Raw genomic sequence first — 15,940 nt, forward strand, 5'->3', positions numbered from 1 at the left:
AATGGATATATTTTTATTTCACTTCTAACATGTCAGCAGAATTAGCCTCAGAATTTCTTCAAGGATTTTTCACATGCTGCAAATACTGATCTCCATGACAACCCGATTCCTTTCACAAACACAGGGTTGGAAGATCAGCAGCCGATTTATTGAAATGATCTAATAGCATAAGCGCTCTTGACTTAAGATGGAAACCAAATGGCATTCTGAAAGCATTTTCCTTCTGTACAGAAGCACAGTGACAGCATTTGGCTCCATATCCTTCACCTCATAGGTTACATTTATTAGGAATAATGGAATTATCAGTTGACCAGAACAAGGCATTGGTTCCAAAGTAAATGCAGACTACTGTGAACAGTCCATCGGTACCAATTTTCTTCCTCGTCTCATTAATGCACACACTTTAAAAAGCAGCATTTTGTAATTTAATCAGTGGGATATAAAGAAATGGAAATATAGGGACTGAAATACTTTCCATTTGTTGAGCTAAAATTTTGGCTCCCACCAAAACAGGTTAACTGTGTTCAGGCATTGGTCATGTGGTCTTCTGTCGCACATCCCTTAGCAGAGACCATGTGACCAATGCCATTGCCAGGTTCCCATTTTTAACAGGAAAAAGTATGCTGGGCATCATTCAATCCAGGAAACTGAGGACATCTAGTTGTGAAAAATGAATTACTGCTGCCAACAGTTCTGGACTGAAGGAGTGTATTTTTTTTTTATAATCAAAATTATTTTATTTCCAATTTATAAATACAACAATCTATACATCATTCCATAACCCTACATTCACCCAAACCACGAACCAGGACTACACAGTTACATTACATCCTTACACAATTACACCACCTATCCCCCTAACAGGAGAGAGAAAAAAAAAAACATTTCCCCATCCCCTTCCCTGGGGTTCCTCTCAACCTCCTCCCCCCTCTATTTCATTACCATTTGTGGTCTATCCATTGCCTCTCACCAAAGCCCCCCCTGTCTGTTCCTATTAGTTCATAGTGTTCGTGTACTTATCTATTGATTATTAAATAGTGCAAGAGACCTTTATCGTCCAAATCTATCCGAAAAGGTGTAGTAATCACTTAACACTCGTATAATATATAAAACTTATTATGGCCTAATTAGCCCAACTTTCAACCCTGTGAGAACAAATAGGAAAAAAAAAGGGGGGGGGGGGGGGGATTCCCCTTCCCTTTTCTTGAGTTTATAGTGTTTGTGTATTTATCAACTAATTATTTAATTCTTAAATAGTGCAGCCTTAGCCTTAGCCTTATTGGCCAAACTATCTAAAAAGTGCATTTATCTGTATTTAACACTCCTGCAATATATGAGGCTTTGAATGTCCAACTTACCCCAGCTTAAACCCCTGTGAGGGAAGTGGAGAGGAAAAAAAAAAAAAAAAAAAAATGAATTACTGCTGCCAACAGTTCTGGACTGAAGGAGTGTATTGCAGTATTTTAATTTTGACATTTAAAAATAAAATTATCCTGGAGCTGGGCTATAAAGCCAGTGGCTCAAAACCTATTTTCAGGAGGTCATCGTAATTTCTCTTGGAACAAGTTCATTGTAGGTAAGTGGTCACCTATTTTAGTTTAATGACACTCAAATTTGCAGCTTCTCTTTTTTTTCCCACAGGCCACTAAAAAAAAAAAAAAAAATTCTTTTGGTATAAAAATATGTCGCATACCAGTTGTAAAATTTCTAATAACCCATTTAGATCTATGCGTGTGCAAAGAGGTGGACTTTTTTTGTAATGCTAGGCAGGTGTCTTGTCATATGTAAACATATTTTCATTGTGTTTGTACATGCATTTTGATGTGTGTTTTCAATGCATTTTTTAATTTAGAATAGATAGGTTTACCAGCAATTGACGAAGAATTCTTAATACATGTTGCCAAAGCATCAAAACACGTTGTAGGTGGTTTTTTGATGCTCTGCCATTGACTTCTATAGGCCTCCCAGTGCACTACAATGCAGAATAAACTTGTATTTTTCAATAAGCACTGCGCTCCTGAGATGGGAACAGACCCTATTTTTTATTAAGGAACAATTGCACATGTGTTTTAGCGCATCGCAATGGGTGTGTTAAAGTGTAAACAGTAAACAGAATAAAAACATTCTGCTGATATGCGGAAACAAGGATGAAGATCGTTACAGCTACTTTTTTTGAGTTAAAAACTTAAAACTACAGCGGTGGAAAAACCTATTTTATTCACGTCCTGCTAAAACAATTACTGCTGTCTAAGTATCGACATCCTGCCTGTGGGACAATTACATCCGCTCCATGAGACACGAGTCTTTTGAAAAGGCAGTGAGGAAAGCAGACAAGGTGATGTGACTGTTGGGAGTCTTAGGTTGGCTCAGCCCCTGGACCCGTTCTTCATTAGCAGCTAACTTGTAGGACACTAGTGTGAGCCGGGAGCCTGCTGCCAGCATTGGCAGGAGCTGCAGGAAAGATTCAGAACATTAGCAGCAGACTGGCTTCTGTTTTCTGCTACACAGCTATACATAAATCCAATTCCTGGAGCCCCGGTATGTAATAACAGTCGCTGGACACCGTCTAATACATAGATCAGAGTACTTCTGAAAAACTGTGTTATACAAGAGTGCACAAATGCCTTAGGGAAAGGAATACATTCAGGTTGTATGAATTGCTGTACTGGGGAGTAGACGAGTATACAAGCAGATGTGTTACCAATGAAATCATGTGTGGCCTGACAACAGAGCTTTTTAAATGGAACCCCAACATTTTTTTGGTTTGGGATACAGTGCAGAAGTGTTACAAAAAAAAAAAAAAAAAAAAAAAAAAAAAATCGAAGGTTTTGTGTTTCGCCCTAATTCCTGCTTTGGGGAAAGTAGTCATCGGAAGCTGAAAGTCCTTAACAGCAAGACCATTCTAACCATTTCTTTCTCTACCAAAGTTTTTTTGCTGCCTGTAACCCTGTTTAGCTGGTCGCACTACACTGTACTTTATGATAGACCTAAAAGAGATTATATAATCAGAATGTAGAGTTTATGGTCAGCTTTAGGCTGGCCATACACAATGCAAATTTGCATGATTTCCCCATCAACACAGACCGTGTTGACAGGGGAATCCCTCCTGCCAAGCCATTTTTTGTTCCCGGCAGGAGGGGGAAGCCATCCCTGCTGAGAGAAGACAGTAATCATTGCTAGCAGCTATAGCAGCCACTACTGATAATTGTTAGCGAATCTGGCAGGCTGGTTGTACCCAAGGTGATCGATCAACTTGGTACATTCAGACTGCCCATTATTGGTTCTAATTGTGTATGGCCGGCCTTAGAGAGATTTTTTTCCTGCCTAAAATGGCCATAGAATAACAGCCTCCATCCAAACAAACAAGGTGGGTGGCAGTATCCCCCCCCACCCCCTCAAAAATCAAAGGGTCAACTTATGTTAAGCAGGGATAGTCACACACTGATCGAAATCTACCTGCTGACTGGCTGAATTTTGATCAGTCTATAGCCAGCTTTAGTGGAAGGAAATGCACCTTTCGGGGGGAGGGGGGAGCGCGTACCTGTTTTTGATAGGTACCCATCCCCACTTCCAGGTGATCTCACCGTGGCAAAATCACTCTGAAGTTTGCCCCCTCTCCTCTCCATTCCTCTCCATTCAGAAAGAGCAGCATGCTTTGTGCATGCGCAGAAACCTTGCGCATGCGCTGCAAGGCTTCACTGCCGGTTTCCCTTATAGGCAATGGCAGCACCCGAGAGCCAATGGAAACATCGGCTGGGGTGCTGACATCGCTGGATTCCAGGACAGGTAAGTGTCCTAATATTACACGTACACACAATCAGAAAATGATACGAAAAATATCGCTTTCGGATCGATCGGGCGATAATCTGATCATTAGTACATAGCTTTTGAGAGCCGATCATGACAGTTCATGTGAAATTATCCGATAGGAAAAGTACGAAAATTTATCTTGTACTATACCAGATCTACGATTTTCATCTAATCGGTACAGTTGTCCGAAAATACAATACATTACATCACTTCTAAATTTGTATTCTGTCGTACGAGAATTTTCGTAACTTTAGTAACCTCTTTTATTTTCAATATATTGCTGGCATGGTGGTAAACTGGATAGCTTTTAACAAAAAAGGTTAATACCTTGTACTGGGAGAGTAGCAAACAAACCGTACAGTTTACTACTTTCTGGTCCAAAGTATCCTAGGGATTCAGTGTAAATTCAGTTTCAAAGAATCTAAAAATTCCTTGTTTGAAGGAAAGGAACAAACAATTCAGTAGCAATCACTCACTAAAATAGTTATTTATGAATTGAGAAACGCTCACTGTGAGTGCCGGTTCACACAGGTGTGGCTTCAAAGTCATCCGACGCAACTTCAGAGCGGCTTGTAAAACAACTTCTGTATAGAAGTTAATGCAAGCCGCTCCAAAGTAGTACAGGAACCTTTTTCTAAGTCGGAGTGACTTGAGTCACTCCTATTAGAACGGTTCCATTGCAATGCATGGAGCACGACTTGTCAGGCGGCTAAATGACCTGACAGGTCGCCCCTGTGTGAACCAGCACTAACTGTTTCCATAGGTATTAGCTTTTTGCTTGCATGATCATAAACACCAGAGTGTGCATAACATAATTAAATAACTAAGGCTTGTAGTTAAGAGTGGTAAATGACTATGGGACTGTTATCTGATACGGTTATACACACATCATTTATTATTGGTATGACAGCAGCAAAGGCCAGACCTCAGGGGGTTCTGAGCTCTGACACTCATGGATAAAAATCAGCCTCAGATAATGTTAGTAAAGGTAATGAAGGGAGAAAATGATTGTTCATACATAAAGGGAGAAAAATCACACATTTCATAGGTAAACCTACACAATTAAAATACATTTAAAACAAAGTACTCATATTTAGCATAGTCCCAATTATGACTGGTGGTCTTTACACTATCCATTTTATATTTGTTGCACATCCAATATATTGTACAATATAGTACTGCCCCAAAATGATTTAGGAGTAGATAGACACAGAAAGTTGATATCCTTTTTGGCTAACCTAAAATTATTAAAGATACAAGCTTTCTGGATTCCTTACTTCAGAAAGGATGAAGGATCTAGCAGGGGTCTCAAACTGGCGGCCCTCCAGCTGTTGCGCAGCTACAAGTCCCATCATGCCTCTGCCTTTGGGAGTCATGCTTGTAACTGTCAGCCTTGCAATGCCTCATGGGACTTGTAGTCTTGCAACACTTGGAGGGCTGCCAGTTTGAGACCCCTGAATTCTAAAGAATCCCAAAAGCTTGCATCTGTACTAACCTAAAGCTGAACTCCAGGTATGACCTACATTGCATATCTCATACCTGAGAAGCCGCTGAGAAAGTTGACAATCACTGTATTAGTACTGGAGTGATAGTCACGATCTTTCAGGTTCTGTGCTGAGTGGCTTCCCCAAAACACACTGACGTGTATATGTAATATATATATATATATATATATATATATATATATATATATATATATATATATATATATATATATATATATATATATATATATATATATAGTAGAAGAGGGGTAGTGACATCACAATCGTGTTCAATCGATGAAGGCGGTCAATTTGCAGGGGTTAAGCTGCTCGCACAGGACCTGGGAAATTGCGGCCGTCACCGTTGCAGTGCCGACTACTACAGTGATTGTCAGTTTCCACAATGGCCCCGCCGGTATGAGATATGCATAAGTGCATTGGTACAAGCTGGGCTACTGCAAGTAAGCAATAAAGATCATACCAAGAGTTCAGCTTTACGTTAGCCAATAAAGGATGTTACTTTATCAATGACTAATATGATACAATACTCTACTATGGCTATGATAAGAGACAGATATAATATTCTACATACCATTGGCATGGGCTCCATGGCCTCCTGCTTGATGGGCACTGGATCAAACATCAGCATTATGACATCAATACCACTTTTGTGTTCTTATCTGAAAAACAGAAGAAGATAAAACATTGTTACAACTTTGCAGTCCAAAACATTTTTATGCAGAAAATTGGATACAGAAATAAACTAAACACTAAAGCTCCATTCACAAATGAACGTAGCAATTTACTGGCGTTTTTTTTATAAATTTTTTTTAAAGCGTTTTTTACAAGCATTTTTAAAGTGATTTAGAAGTGTATTACAAACGTTTTACAGCTTCAGGCTTTTTTGTTTAGCCAATAGAAAGCACTAGGAGGAGGAGAGGGAAAGGAAATTAGAGGTGGAGAGCTGCTATTTGAGCAGAAAACGCTTGTAAAACGCTCAAGTCAGGTGTTTCTGTTGAAGTCTATGGGGCCAAAAACGCTTGTAATCTGCCAAAAAGAAGAGCATTTACTTTTTTGAGTGACAGGCATTTTACTTCAGGCGACAGAACACTCAGATGTGAACAGGGGCCATTGAAATGAATAGGATTTGGCTTGTTGAGTGTTTTAGAGCTACAAACTTCAAGCAGGAAAATCTCTCAGGTGCCTTAAGCTGGGTTCACACTATTGCGAATTGAATGTGGGTTTCTCCGCATCCAATTCGCATAGCAGGAGATTGTGACCGGCTCTCTATGGAGACGGTTCACACATCTCCGCAGCGGCTCTGGTGTGAATTGCACAGGAGTCCTGTGCGTCTTTTGGTCCATTTTAGGTCCAATTCAGCCCAAAATTCGGGCTGAAATTGGACCTGAAATGGCGAATGGAGACGCACCGGATTCCTGCTGTAGACCACTGTGTTCTCCAGTGTGAACCCAGCCTTAGACCCCTTTCACACTGGCTTACTAAAACTGGAGAGTGCAAAATCTGGTGCAGCTGTGGATGGTAGACAAAAAATCCTGGAAGCTGATTGGTTTCTATAAGGAGCTGCACCAGATTTTGCACTCTCCAACTCCAACAGAGCTGTCTGCCGATTTTCAGATCGTTAGTGCATGGCTTTCCACAGCCAATTTTTCTTTTTCATCAGACAAAAGCTGGATGTGCAGACTATAGCATTTTTGTCGGTTGTGAAGTCAACGTCCGATTTTTGTTTCATTAGTACGGTTTTCGTAAGAAAAAAACAAAATCTCGAGAGCAACACTACGCATGCTCAGAAACAAAAGAATACATACAAACCTATTCAGCACATTACGTCATTTCTGACGTTGTATTATTCGTACGAAAATTTTCGTATTGTGAGTACACACTTAGTTTCAAAATGAGACTAGCATGCCACAAAAAAAACAGACATTCGGTCGTCCGAAAATCTAAGCGTGTGTATGAGGCTTTAGTGACAATGTCAGCATTGCCATCTTCTGAGTTTCACATCCTGTCAGCCTTCTGTCAATACTTTGTATAAACCGAGAATGATGTAAATCCATGCCGAGACAGACTACCACCAAACAGCAGGCTGACTCACCAATTTTGGGCTTAGCAATTGGTGTAGAACAGAGGATTGTATAAACACGATTTAATATTCTAATGCAGACAGATCGGATGTTTTCTTATATTCTGAGACAATCAATATGTACCAGTGGAAAAAAAAGATCAATGTGCTCTGTTTATAATGATATAATGAACACATTTTATATACACTTCCTTCACTATGAGTGATGAGAACCAGTTCATCCTTGTGGATGAAAAAAAAATAAAAATAAATAAATAAATGACGCTTTAGGCAAATGCATGCTTTGGTCCAACCAATAGTCACTCTACGGCACAGCGTGAATGGCCCTAATAAAACTGAAGCACACATAATGGGGTTGATTTACTAAACCTAGAGAGTGCAAAATCTGGTGCAGCTCTGCATAGAAATCAATCAGCTTCCAGTTTTTTTGTCAAAGTTTAAATGAACAAGCTGAAGTTAGAAGCTGATTGGCTACCATACACAGATGTATCAACTTTTGAAGTCTCAAGTTTTAGTAGATCAACCCCTCTCTACAGTATATTAAAACATTCCCCTCACAGCACACCACATACATTAATAAAATGAATTATTTCTAGGTCTCCAGTAAGATTTTAAGAACGGACAACAGCAAAAATGGACCCTGGCACTTCCATGGCCAACAATGCTCTCTATGGTCTCTGGTTTACTCCAGACCTCTGCATGGATCTCCAGTTATTAGATCATAAAATGCAGTGAAAATACACCAGCCACTCCTGTAATAACCAACATTTATAGCTAGATGTAAAAGGTTTTTGTAAAAAAATAAATACAAATAATAAAAATAATACTAATAATAAAAATAATAATAATAAAAATAATATAAATAATAATAATTATATCTATCTATCTATATATATTATTTTTATAAAAACCTTTTACATCTAGCTATAAATGTTGGTTATTACAGGAGTATATATATATATATATATATATATATATATATATTTATTCCCAATATTATTAAATTATTTCAGGTAAAAACCTCTTGTCCAGTAAGCCCTACACTTATACTTATATATACACATACATACAATTGTTAGCGTAGGATTTACCAGACAAGAGCATGCTTGGTGAGATCTTTGCTTGCACAGTGAAAAAAATCAGTAATAGACTAAAAAGAGTTCCTCTCCATCACTCTGCTCTCTCCCTCTTTTAGCATGCTCCTTTCACTGCTCTACTTTCCCCAGTTTGAGCTCTGCTGTAGAGTGCATTTCACTTCATAAGCTAGAGTGCTTTTAATATATCCAACCTGCTCTGATACTAACATTGATTGCATGAAACTGTCCCCTTGTCTTGAATATAAAAAGAAAGGTGTTGCCTGAAACTTACAATGGATAAACCTTCCTTTACATAGGGCACCTGTGTGCTCTAGGCATTTAGAATGATAGTATAGTGTGGCGTTGTTTGGGATTATAGAGAGAATTCTATTGCACAAAGGGATATATGCTGCATGCTCTAAAGAAAAATGCTGACTGGGGTCATCTGAGAATAGTTTGTGTTGTTGCTACAAAACAGAATTTTACTTCCTCAAGCATTTCTGCTTTGACAGAGTTATACAGAAGGTAACAAATCTGCTTATTGTTGTTTGAAAGTAGAACAGGAAATTGGGTTCTTTTGATAAAAGATCTCCTCCGATTAAAATGTACTTTGACAACTGGGTCAAGGTGACAAAAAGGGGTGCATTCTGTTATTAATGCAATTAAAGCCAAATTTGGCTTTTCGGCAGAATTTCATTTTGCTCACCTACTCATACCTTTAAATGGCCAGTAGGTGGCATTGGTTTGTTGTGCCATGACAAGATGCCACCTAGCAGAAGTAGTGAGATAAAAGACATCTCTGTATGTTATACTCCTATGAAGGTCTTGGAGACTGGCAGTGAAAATAACAGATTTTGTGTGCTATGTTACTCTTAATCAAATCAATGTCAATTTGTGAAGTGTCAATATATTTAATGCAGTTTTTTTTTTGTTTGCCTTAGTATTAGATCACATTACAGGCAGTTGGGAGAAGCCTACAATATGACTGCACTAGGGGTGTCCATCTTAAATTCACACTTAATCCAAAACTGGTTTTATTTTAAAAGCTCCCCTATCATGAAGATATTCTGTTGATCTCCACTCACAGATCAATTTTCTCGGAAGGCAAAATTCAGGTTATTGTAATCATAAAATTATTTTCACCATTTGCTTTTTCAGGGCATCAGTAGAATTGCCTCTGATGTCAGCAGAACTCACAACAGTAATGCCGCGTAGGCACGGTCGGAATTTCCGTCAACAAATGTTCGATGTGAGCTTGTTGTCGGAAATTCTGACCGTGTGTAGGCTCTATCAGACATTTGTTGTCGGAATTTCTGACAACAAAAATTTGAGAGCTGGTTCTCAAATTTTCCGACGACAAAATTAATTGTCGGAAATTCCGATCGTGTTTACACTATTCCAACACACAAAATTCCACGCATGCTCGGAATCAAGCAGAAGAGCCGCACTGGCTATTGAACTTCATTTTTCTCGGCTCGTCGTACGTGTTGTACATCACCGTGTTCTTGACGTTTGGAATTTCCAACAACATTTTGCGACCGCGTGTATGCAAGACAAGTTTGAGCCAACATCCGTCAGAAATAAATCCAGGATTTTGTTGTCGGAATGTCCAATCGCGTGTACGCGGCATAAGAGAAGGAGAGTGATGGAAGAACTTCACAAATGTAGATCTTCACAATGGAGCGGTGGAGGAAACAATAGCATTTCACATCACACATCCTAATCATCAGCCACAGCAATCCCAAAACACCAGTTGGCTCACATAAAGGGCAAATGACATGTGCAGATATACACATGTAAGAGTCAAAGATATTTCAGATAGGTCACACAAGGGAGGTGATAGCTTCCAACAGTCCCATGGTGAGACACTATAGAGAACCTATATCCTTTGCAGGCCAATGTGTCATGACTTACAACCTCCTTTCTCAACCATTTTACCCCTGAAATATTTTTCAGGTCTCAGGGAACTCTTGCTAAAAACCATTACATTTGGTGGGGTCGATGACGAAAAACATCAGAATGCCACCCTTACAGACAGCTAAAAAAGATCATTGGTGTCATGACGCTGGCTTGGCCAAGTGGTGTTGGCCCTGGAACCATCAAATGTGAGGTTTCTCAATTCATTAGGGGTCAATGAAAAAAATGCCTCTTACATTGATGGGCAATAGGAAGAATGCAACCCTAATGCTTAGTAAACACGATGAAAAATACCGCTTTGGAAGCGATCGTACGGTAATCTGATCGTTAGTACACAGCTTTCGAGAGACAATCACGACAGTTCATGAGAAATTATCTGAAGGGACAAACACAAAACTTTCTCTTGTACGAGAAACCAAAAACATACGTTTTTCATTTAATCAGTACAGTGGTCGGCTGAAAAAAATCAGAAGACCAAGACCACGCATGCTCAAAAATGACAGAATACATTACATCACTTCCGAAGTTGTATTCTGTTGTATGAGATTTTCGTAACTTTAGTAACCTCTTCATTTTTAATATAAAAATAGCATGCAAAAAAACAAACAAACAGAGGCTTGCCTTTGGCATGGCCAAGTGGTGTTAGTCCTGGCAAAATATGAAGGTACCATCAAATGGGAGATGAATAAGCTGTAGCAACCTCTGGAGGAACCCTAAGGTTGTAAGCTCTAACCAGCAGTGCCCTTGTTGTAAAGTGCTGCGCAAACTGTTGGCGCTATATAAATCCTGTATAATAATAATAATAATAATATGGAATATGGAGTCATTGAGAATGACTAAATATAAAGCAACATTACACAAGCTACAGATGAAATATCACGGGTCATGTTTTGGTTGGACCTGGTAATCATGTTCCGTGGGCTTAAGCAGGTATAGAATAAGTACTTGAAATGCATTACAAAGAAAACTAAATGCGTCTAGAAAAGCTAGCTACGCATTTTAAAACCCATTCTAAACATCAGACAGCTCTCTTTTTGGGACTAAACAAGTTATAAACATTTATAAGGAAACCGGAGCCACCACAGCCGTAAAAAGACAGGAGATAAAACAAACAAGGAAGGCCTGCTGACTGGGAAATGATCACGATTTTCTTGGGTAGTCTGTATGACCTTTGCTCAGATTTGCATAAAACACTCCATAGCTGCTGCATTCCTAGAATCAAGTGGTCCATATCATTGCACTGCTACTGCGAGTTTCCTTATAGACCTCAGTAAATCTTTTCACACAGCCTATTTCCATGGTGCAGACAGGCAGGGCTATGCTTTCTATGTTCTTGCTACTGTTGATAAGTGTGATGGTGAAAGGTCAAATGACATCATGGTGTGTTTTAATACATGGCTGTTTTGATGCCCTATCATGGGGAGCACAGTACTTTGGCTCTATATTTGCACAAATTAGTTTTTCGGGGTTGCCGGTAATTTCCTGTTCAAGCATGAAAAGTGTCTTAGCTGTACCTGCGTTGATCCGTGGTAGGCGAAAGAGAAGCAGATACAGATCTTGGACAATACTCAATACTGTAACCTGGTTGTTTTGTAAATTTTGCATTTTAATAAGCTACACTATTAATCATTCATGTTTCAAGTTTCCAATAACTCCGTGTTAATAATTTTGCAGTCTTATCAGTCACAGGGAACACACAAGGTCACTTTAACTCTTTGATATCCACTAGATGGGATAAGGTTTCCCATTTGGAGGGGCAGCCTCTACGTATTTGGGAATTAAGCCATATGTCAGAGGGGCGATTCTGCTGCTGAAGATAAATCGCCAGGGGCGGAATCACCAAAGAGGCTGCCTGGCTGTCCCTATTTAATCACTTACTCTTTAGGTCAGACGCAGCAAGATGCGCTCCACCGCTGGCCCAAACGTTGTTAAATCTCAAATGCTTGCGATAAAGAGAGACATCTTGCTGCCTTAGCTACAGAGGGATTGATTCCATAGGGACAAACAGTCATCCTTTTAAAAATCCTGCGGCTGACAATTTGGGGGTAACTCCCAGTGGCAGAGTCACCCATCTGAAATCAGCCCTACTCCTCCCCCATTTTCCCTTCCACTATACCCATTAGCCTTCTAAGATGAGAAAGGGGGCACCTTTCAGCACAATGTTTGGCCAATGGATACACCCCAACGTTCCACTCTTCGATCACATGAGCCATGATCGAAAAAAAAAAAAAAAAAAAAAAAAAAGGATGGGTGCACCACACTAATCCAAAAAATATTCTGTTCTGTAACAAAAGCCAATGCAGTCAAAACTGCACCTACATCAGGGCTTGTAAAATGATAACCATGGATGGAGACGGTGATGGAGACCTTCCTGGACTGTAAGCTGGAACCCAAATAGGCAATATACTGTACAGATCATGCAGGTGTTTAGAGGAAGAGGAGTATGTAAGCCCTAACAATAAAGTGCTCTTATTTGTTCTCCTTTGGTATGTTAAATATATAATTGAACATGTTTTGTTAGATTTGTTCAATAAGTAACAAAAAAAAAAAAAAAATACCAGTTAATACTGCCCGAGAGCTTGTTAGCTGATAACCTTTAGTGCACTCTGCCTCTGCTGCACCCTTATCAGTTACCAAAGTCTCTAGCTCTCTGTGCATTACAGAACAACCCCCCACCATGTTACAGGAAAGGAGGAGAGGGGAAGGTGTTCTCTAGTCTCTATATACTTCCTGACCTTGGATGACCACACTGCTCCTCCATAAAATTCCATCAGTAAGCGTCGTCATCCTAGGAGTAAAATTCTGTTATTGGCAGGAACACCGAAAAAAAAAAAAAAAAAAAAAGAAGGACAACCAACGCAACCACTATATCTAAGGACTGGTATTACACTTTTGTTTTTGGGTTCTGATATTATTTCAAAGATCAAGAAAGACCATGTACACCCGATAGGGCTTTTGTGTGCACTACAGAGGATTCACATTTCAATAAAAGGTTCAGATTTGAATTACTGTACAGTCGGTCTCCCGGTTACAAACAAGATAGGGACTGTAGGTTTGTTTTTAAGTTGAATTTGTTTGTAGGTCGGAACAGGTACATTTTTTTAAGTGTAGCTCTAGCCAAAAAAAAAAAATAGTTTACATTTTTTTGGATAGCATAGGAAAAGGTTAACACCCCTGTAATGTTGTTTTATTGTCTGTGTCCCTGTTCAGAAGATTTCACCTCACTTTCGGTCCTGGTGACAATTGGATTTTGAAAATTTGGGGTTGTTGTGGAAACAAGGATTGGTGATAAAGCTTCAGTGGAGACACCTTTTCCCATAATACCTCTTACAGGAGTGAACTTCCCTTCCTAGGGGTAAATTTCCTCTCACTTGCTGTTGTCTCCTTCAGTTTGTAAGTAGGAATCGTTTGTAAGTCAGATGTTTGTAACCTGGGGCCCGCCTGTATTAGTATTTTTTAAAAGCTATGACGGAAATACTGTGCACCTGCAGAGTCTGAAGAAATTGTATGTCTGCCCCTGGATCTGGGACTCTTATATTCATTGTGGCCTCACTACCAGGTTTTAGTTTCTAGACAGAACACTACCTATGCATTTGATAACATACAGCATTAGATCTAAATATTTTTTGATGTAATGATGTATGTCTGAGAAAATTAAAAAAAATCTCTGCAATACATGCACATTTCCCTGTGTTTTATCTCTCCAAATGCCCTGAAAGAAACAAAAATACCTGTTGATCTGCCATAAATTCACCTAGCTAATGAGTCCTGTTGTGGGCTGACAACACACAACATTTGTGTGAATGGAGTGGTGTCAGCCCTGCCCATTGTCTTTTGCTAAACCACTAAAATTCACTCCCTATTCATTTTCTACAACATAGGCACAAATTATTCTGCAGTCCCAAGATAATAACCAGTACAGCTAATCAAACTCTTTGAGATAATATAGGAAGTGTGCACAGGACACCACAATGACCAACAGATAATTTTAACAGCTATACCAAAACTTTCATTTATAAATTTAACACACCAGAAAATAAGTCAAGTTCATTGTAAGGATTAACATACACTTTAAAGCCATCCATAATTAAATTTTTACAAATTATATTATATATATACTTTAAACTGTCTATTGGTACTGCAATCCCCCTATTAGCTCCACCTCTCCCTGAATACTAGTATATTATCTAATACTCCATGTATATTGGTTGAAATTTCACCATGGATGGAATAGCTGTTCTGTATAATTCCGCATACTGTACAGCTTCCTGCTCATGTAAAGGGATAAGCACCCCCTTGCAGAATCCTGAACATGAACCTCTACAGATATGTTCATAAAATCTCATAACACATCTGTGTTGGTAATCAGACATCTCTGCATAGGATATCCGAAAAAAATCCTTCATTTTCTGTAATTCGCTCTCTTCCTCTGGCTTAAAAGGAGAAAAAAAAAAAAAGAAGGCCTGTGCAGGGGATTGCCAGATGTTGCCGTGTGGGGGCTGTGTGGAATTGTCTGCTGTGGAGTGCGGACCTTGGAGATCAACAATGAGAAGGGAAGACGAGGGGGGCCACACAGTCCCGGTTCTGACCTTTTCCCCAGCACTTCCTCTGATGTGTTGTAGACATATTGGGCTTTAACCACCTCTGAGTAAGGCAGGCCTGTAAATCATTACAAAAGCACTGCAGGCACCACGGGTGCTGGAGGGTTTAAGGCTGACTGAAACTATGTAGGAAAAGAAGCCAGCAAGGAAGGCTACTCCAAAATATCCCATTAAAAGGACGGCATCCGAAAATTCTGATTTATCCATTTAAATGTGTATATGTTCTCACAAAAAGAGCCATCTCAAAATTATATTATATTATATATACATATACTCCGGCCTTTTTGGATTCTGCTTGCCGTCGTTGGTTTAGTTATGTTAGATTAGATCGGTTAGGCCCCATCCACACTTATGCGACGTAAGAACGTGTCCGATATCGTACCTGTTGCCGCAGTGCATGAAAATGCACGATGTGCTAGCAGGCACGCTGTGCTGCCATTCGTTCTTAATGGCACCCCAAATTTTGTGTGCCTACAGTTTCCACATGTCTGGAAGCACCCGACTATTTGTTCCTCAATTCATTGGTGTTGATTTACCAAAGGCAAATGGGCCGTTTACATTGCAAAGGAATTCATTTCACATAGGAATTTCCCCTTAGCTTAATGAATGAGGTCAAAGTTCACTTTGCAAAACACCCAATTACATGCGAGAAACACAAAAAAAAAAAAAAAAAAAAAAAAAAAAAAAAAGGGGATGTTTGCTTGCACATGATTGGATGATGGAAATCAGCAGAGCTTCCCCACGTTCGCTAAGCTAAGCAAAAAAATCCCTTGCAATGTGAACAGCCTAGTAAACCAACCACTATGGATCCACCTGGAGTAAAGAAGCATAAATGAACAGGGCATGTGATAAATTGCCCAGCATAACAGTATGACATTTGCCAGAAAGGCGATAAGTCTGGAATTACACTTTACAACGTAACCGTGAACTTGAGGGATATAATAATATAAT

At 39.4% G+C, this 15,940-nt stretch overlaps 1 protein-coding gene across 1 annotated transcript in view; it reads right to left on the bottom strand.

Moving 5' to 3' along the window:
• The window catches only part of KLF3 (KLF transcription factor 3), an 81,041-nt gene that overhangs the window by 21,387 nt on the left and 43,714 nt on the right, over positions 1-15,940 (bottom strand). The window contains exon 2 of the mRNA XM_073608863.1: positions 5,887-5,974. Within this exon, the coding sequence (XP_073464964.1) occupies positions 5,887-5,943 (57 nt within the window). The 5' untranslated portion in view covers positions 5,944-5,974. The remainder of the gene's footprint in view (positions 1-5,886; positions 5,975-15,940) is intronic.

Source organism: Aquarana catesbeiana, linkage group LG01 (assembly GCF_042186555.1).
Source record: "Aquarana catesbeiana isolate 2022-GZ linkage group LG01, ASM4218655v1, whole genome shotgun sequence".
In the NCBI taxonomy this organism is placed as follows: domain Eukaryota; kingdom Metazoa; phylum Chordata; class Amphibia; order Anura; family Ranidae; genus Aquarana; species Aquarana catesbeiana.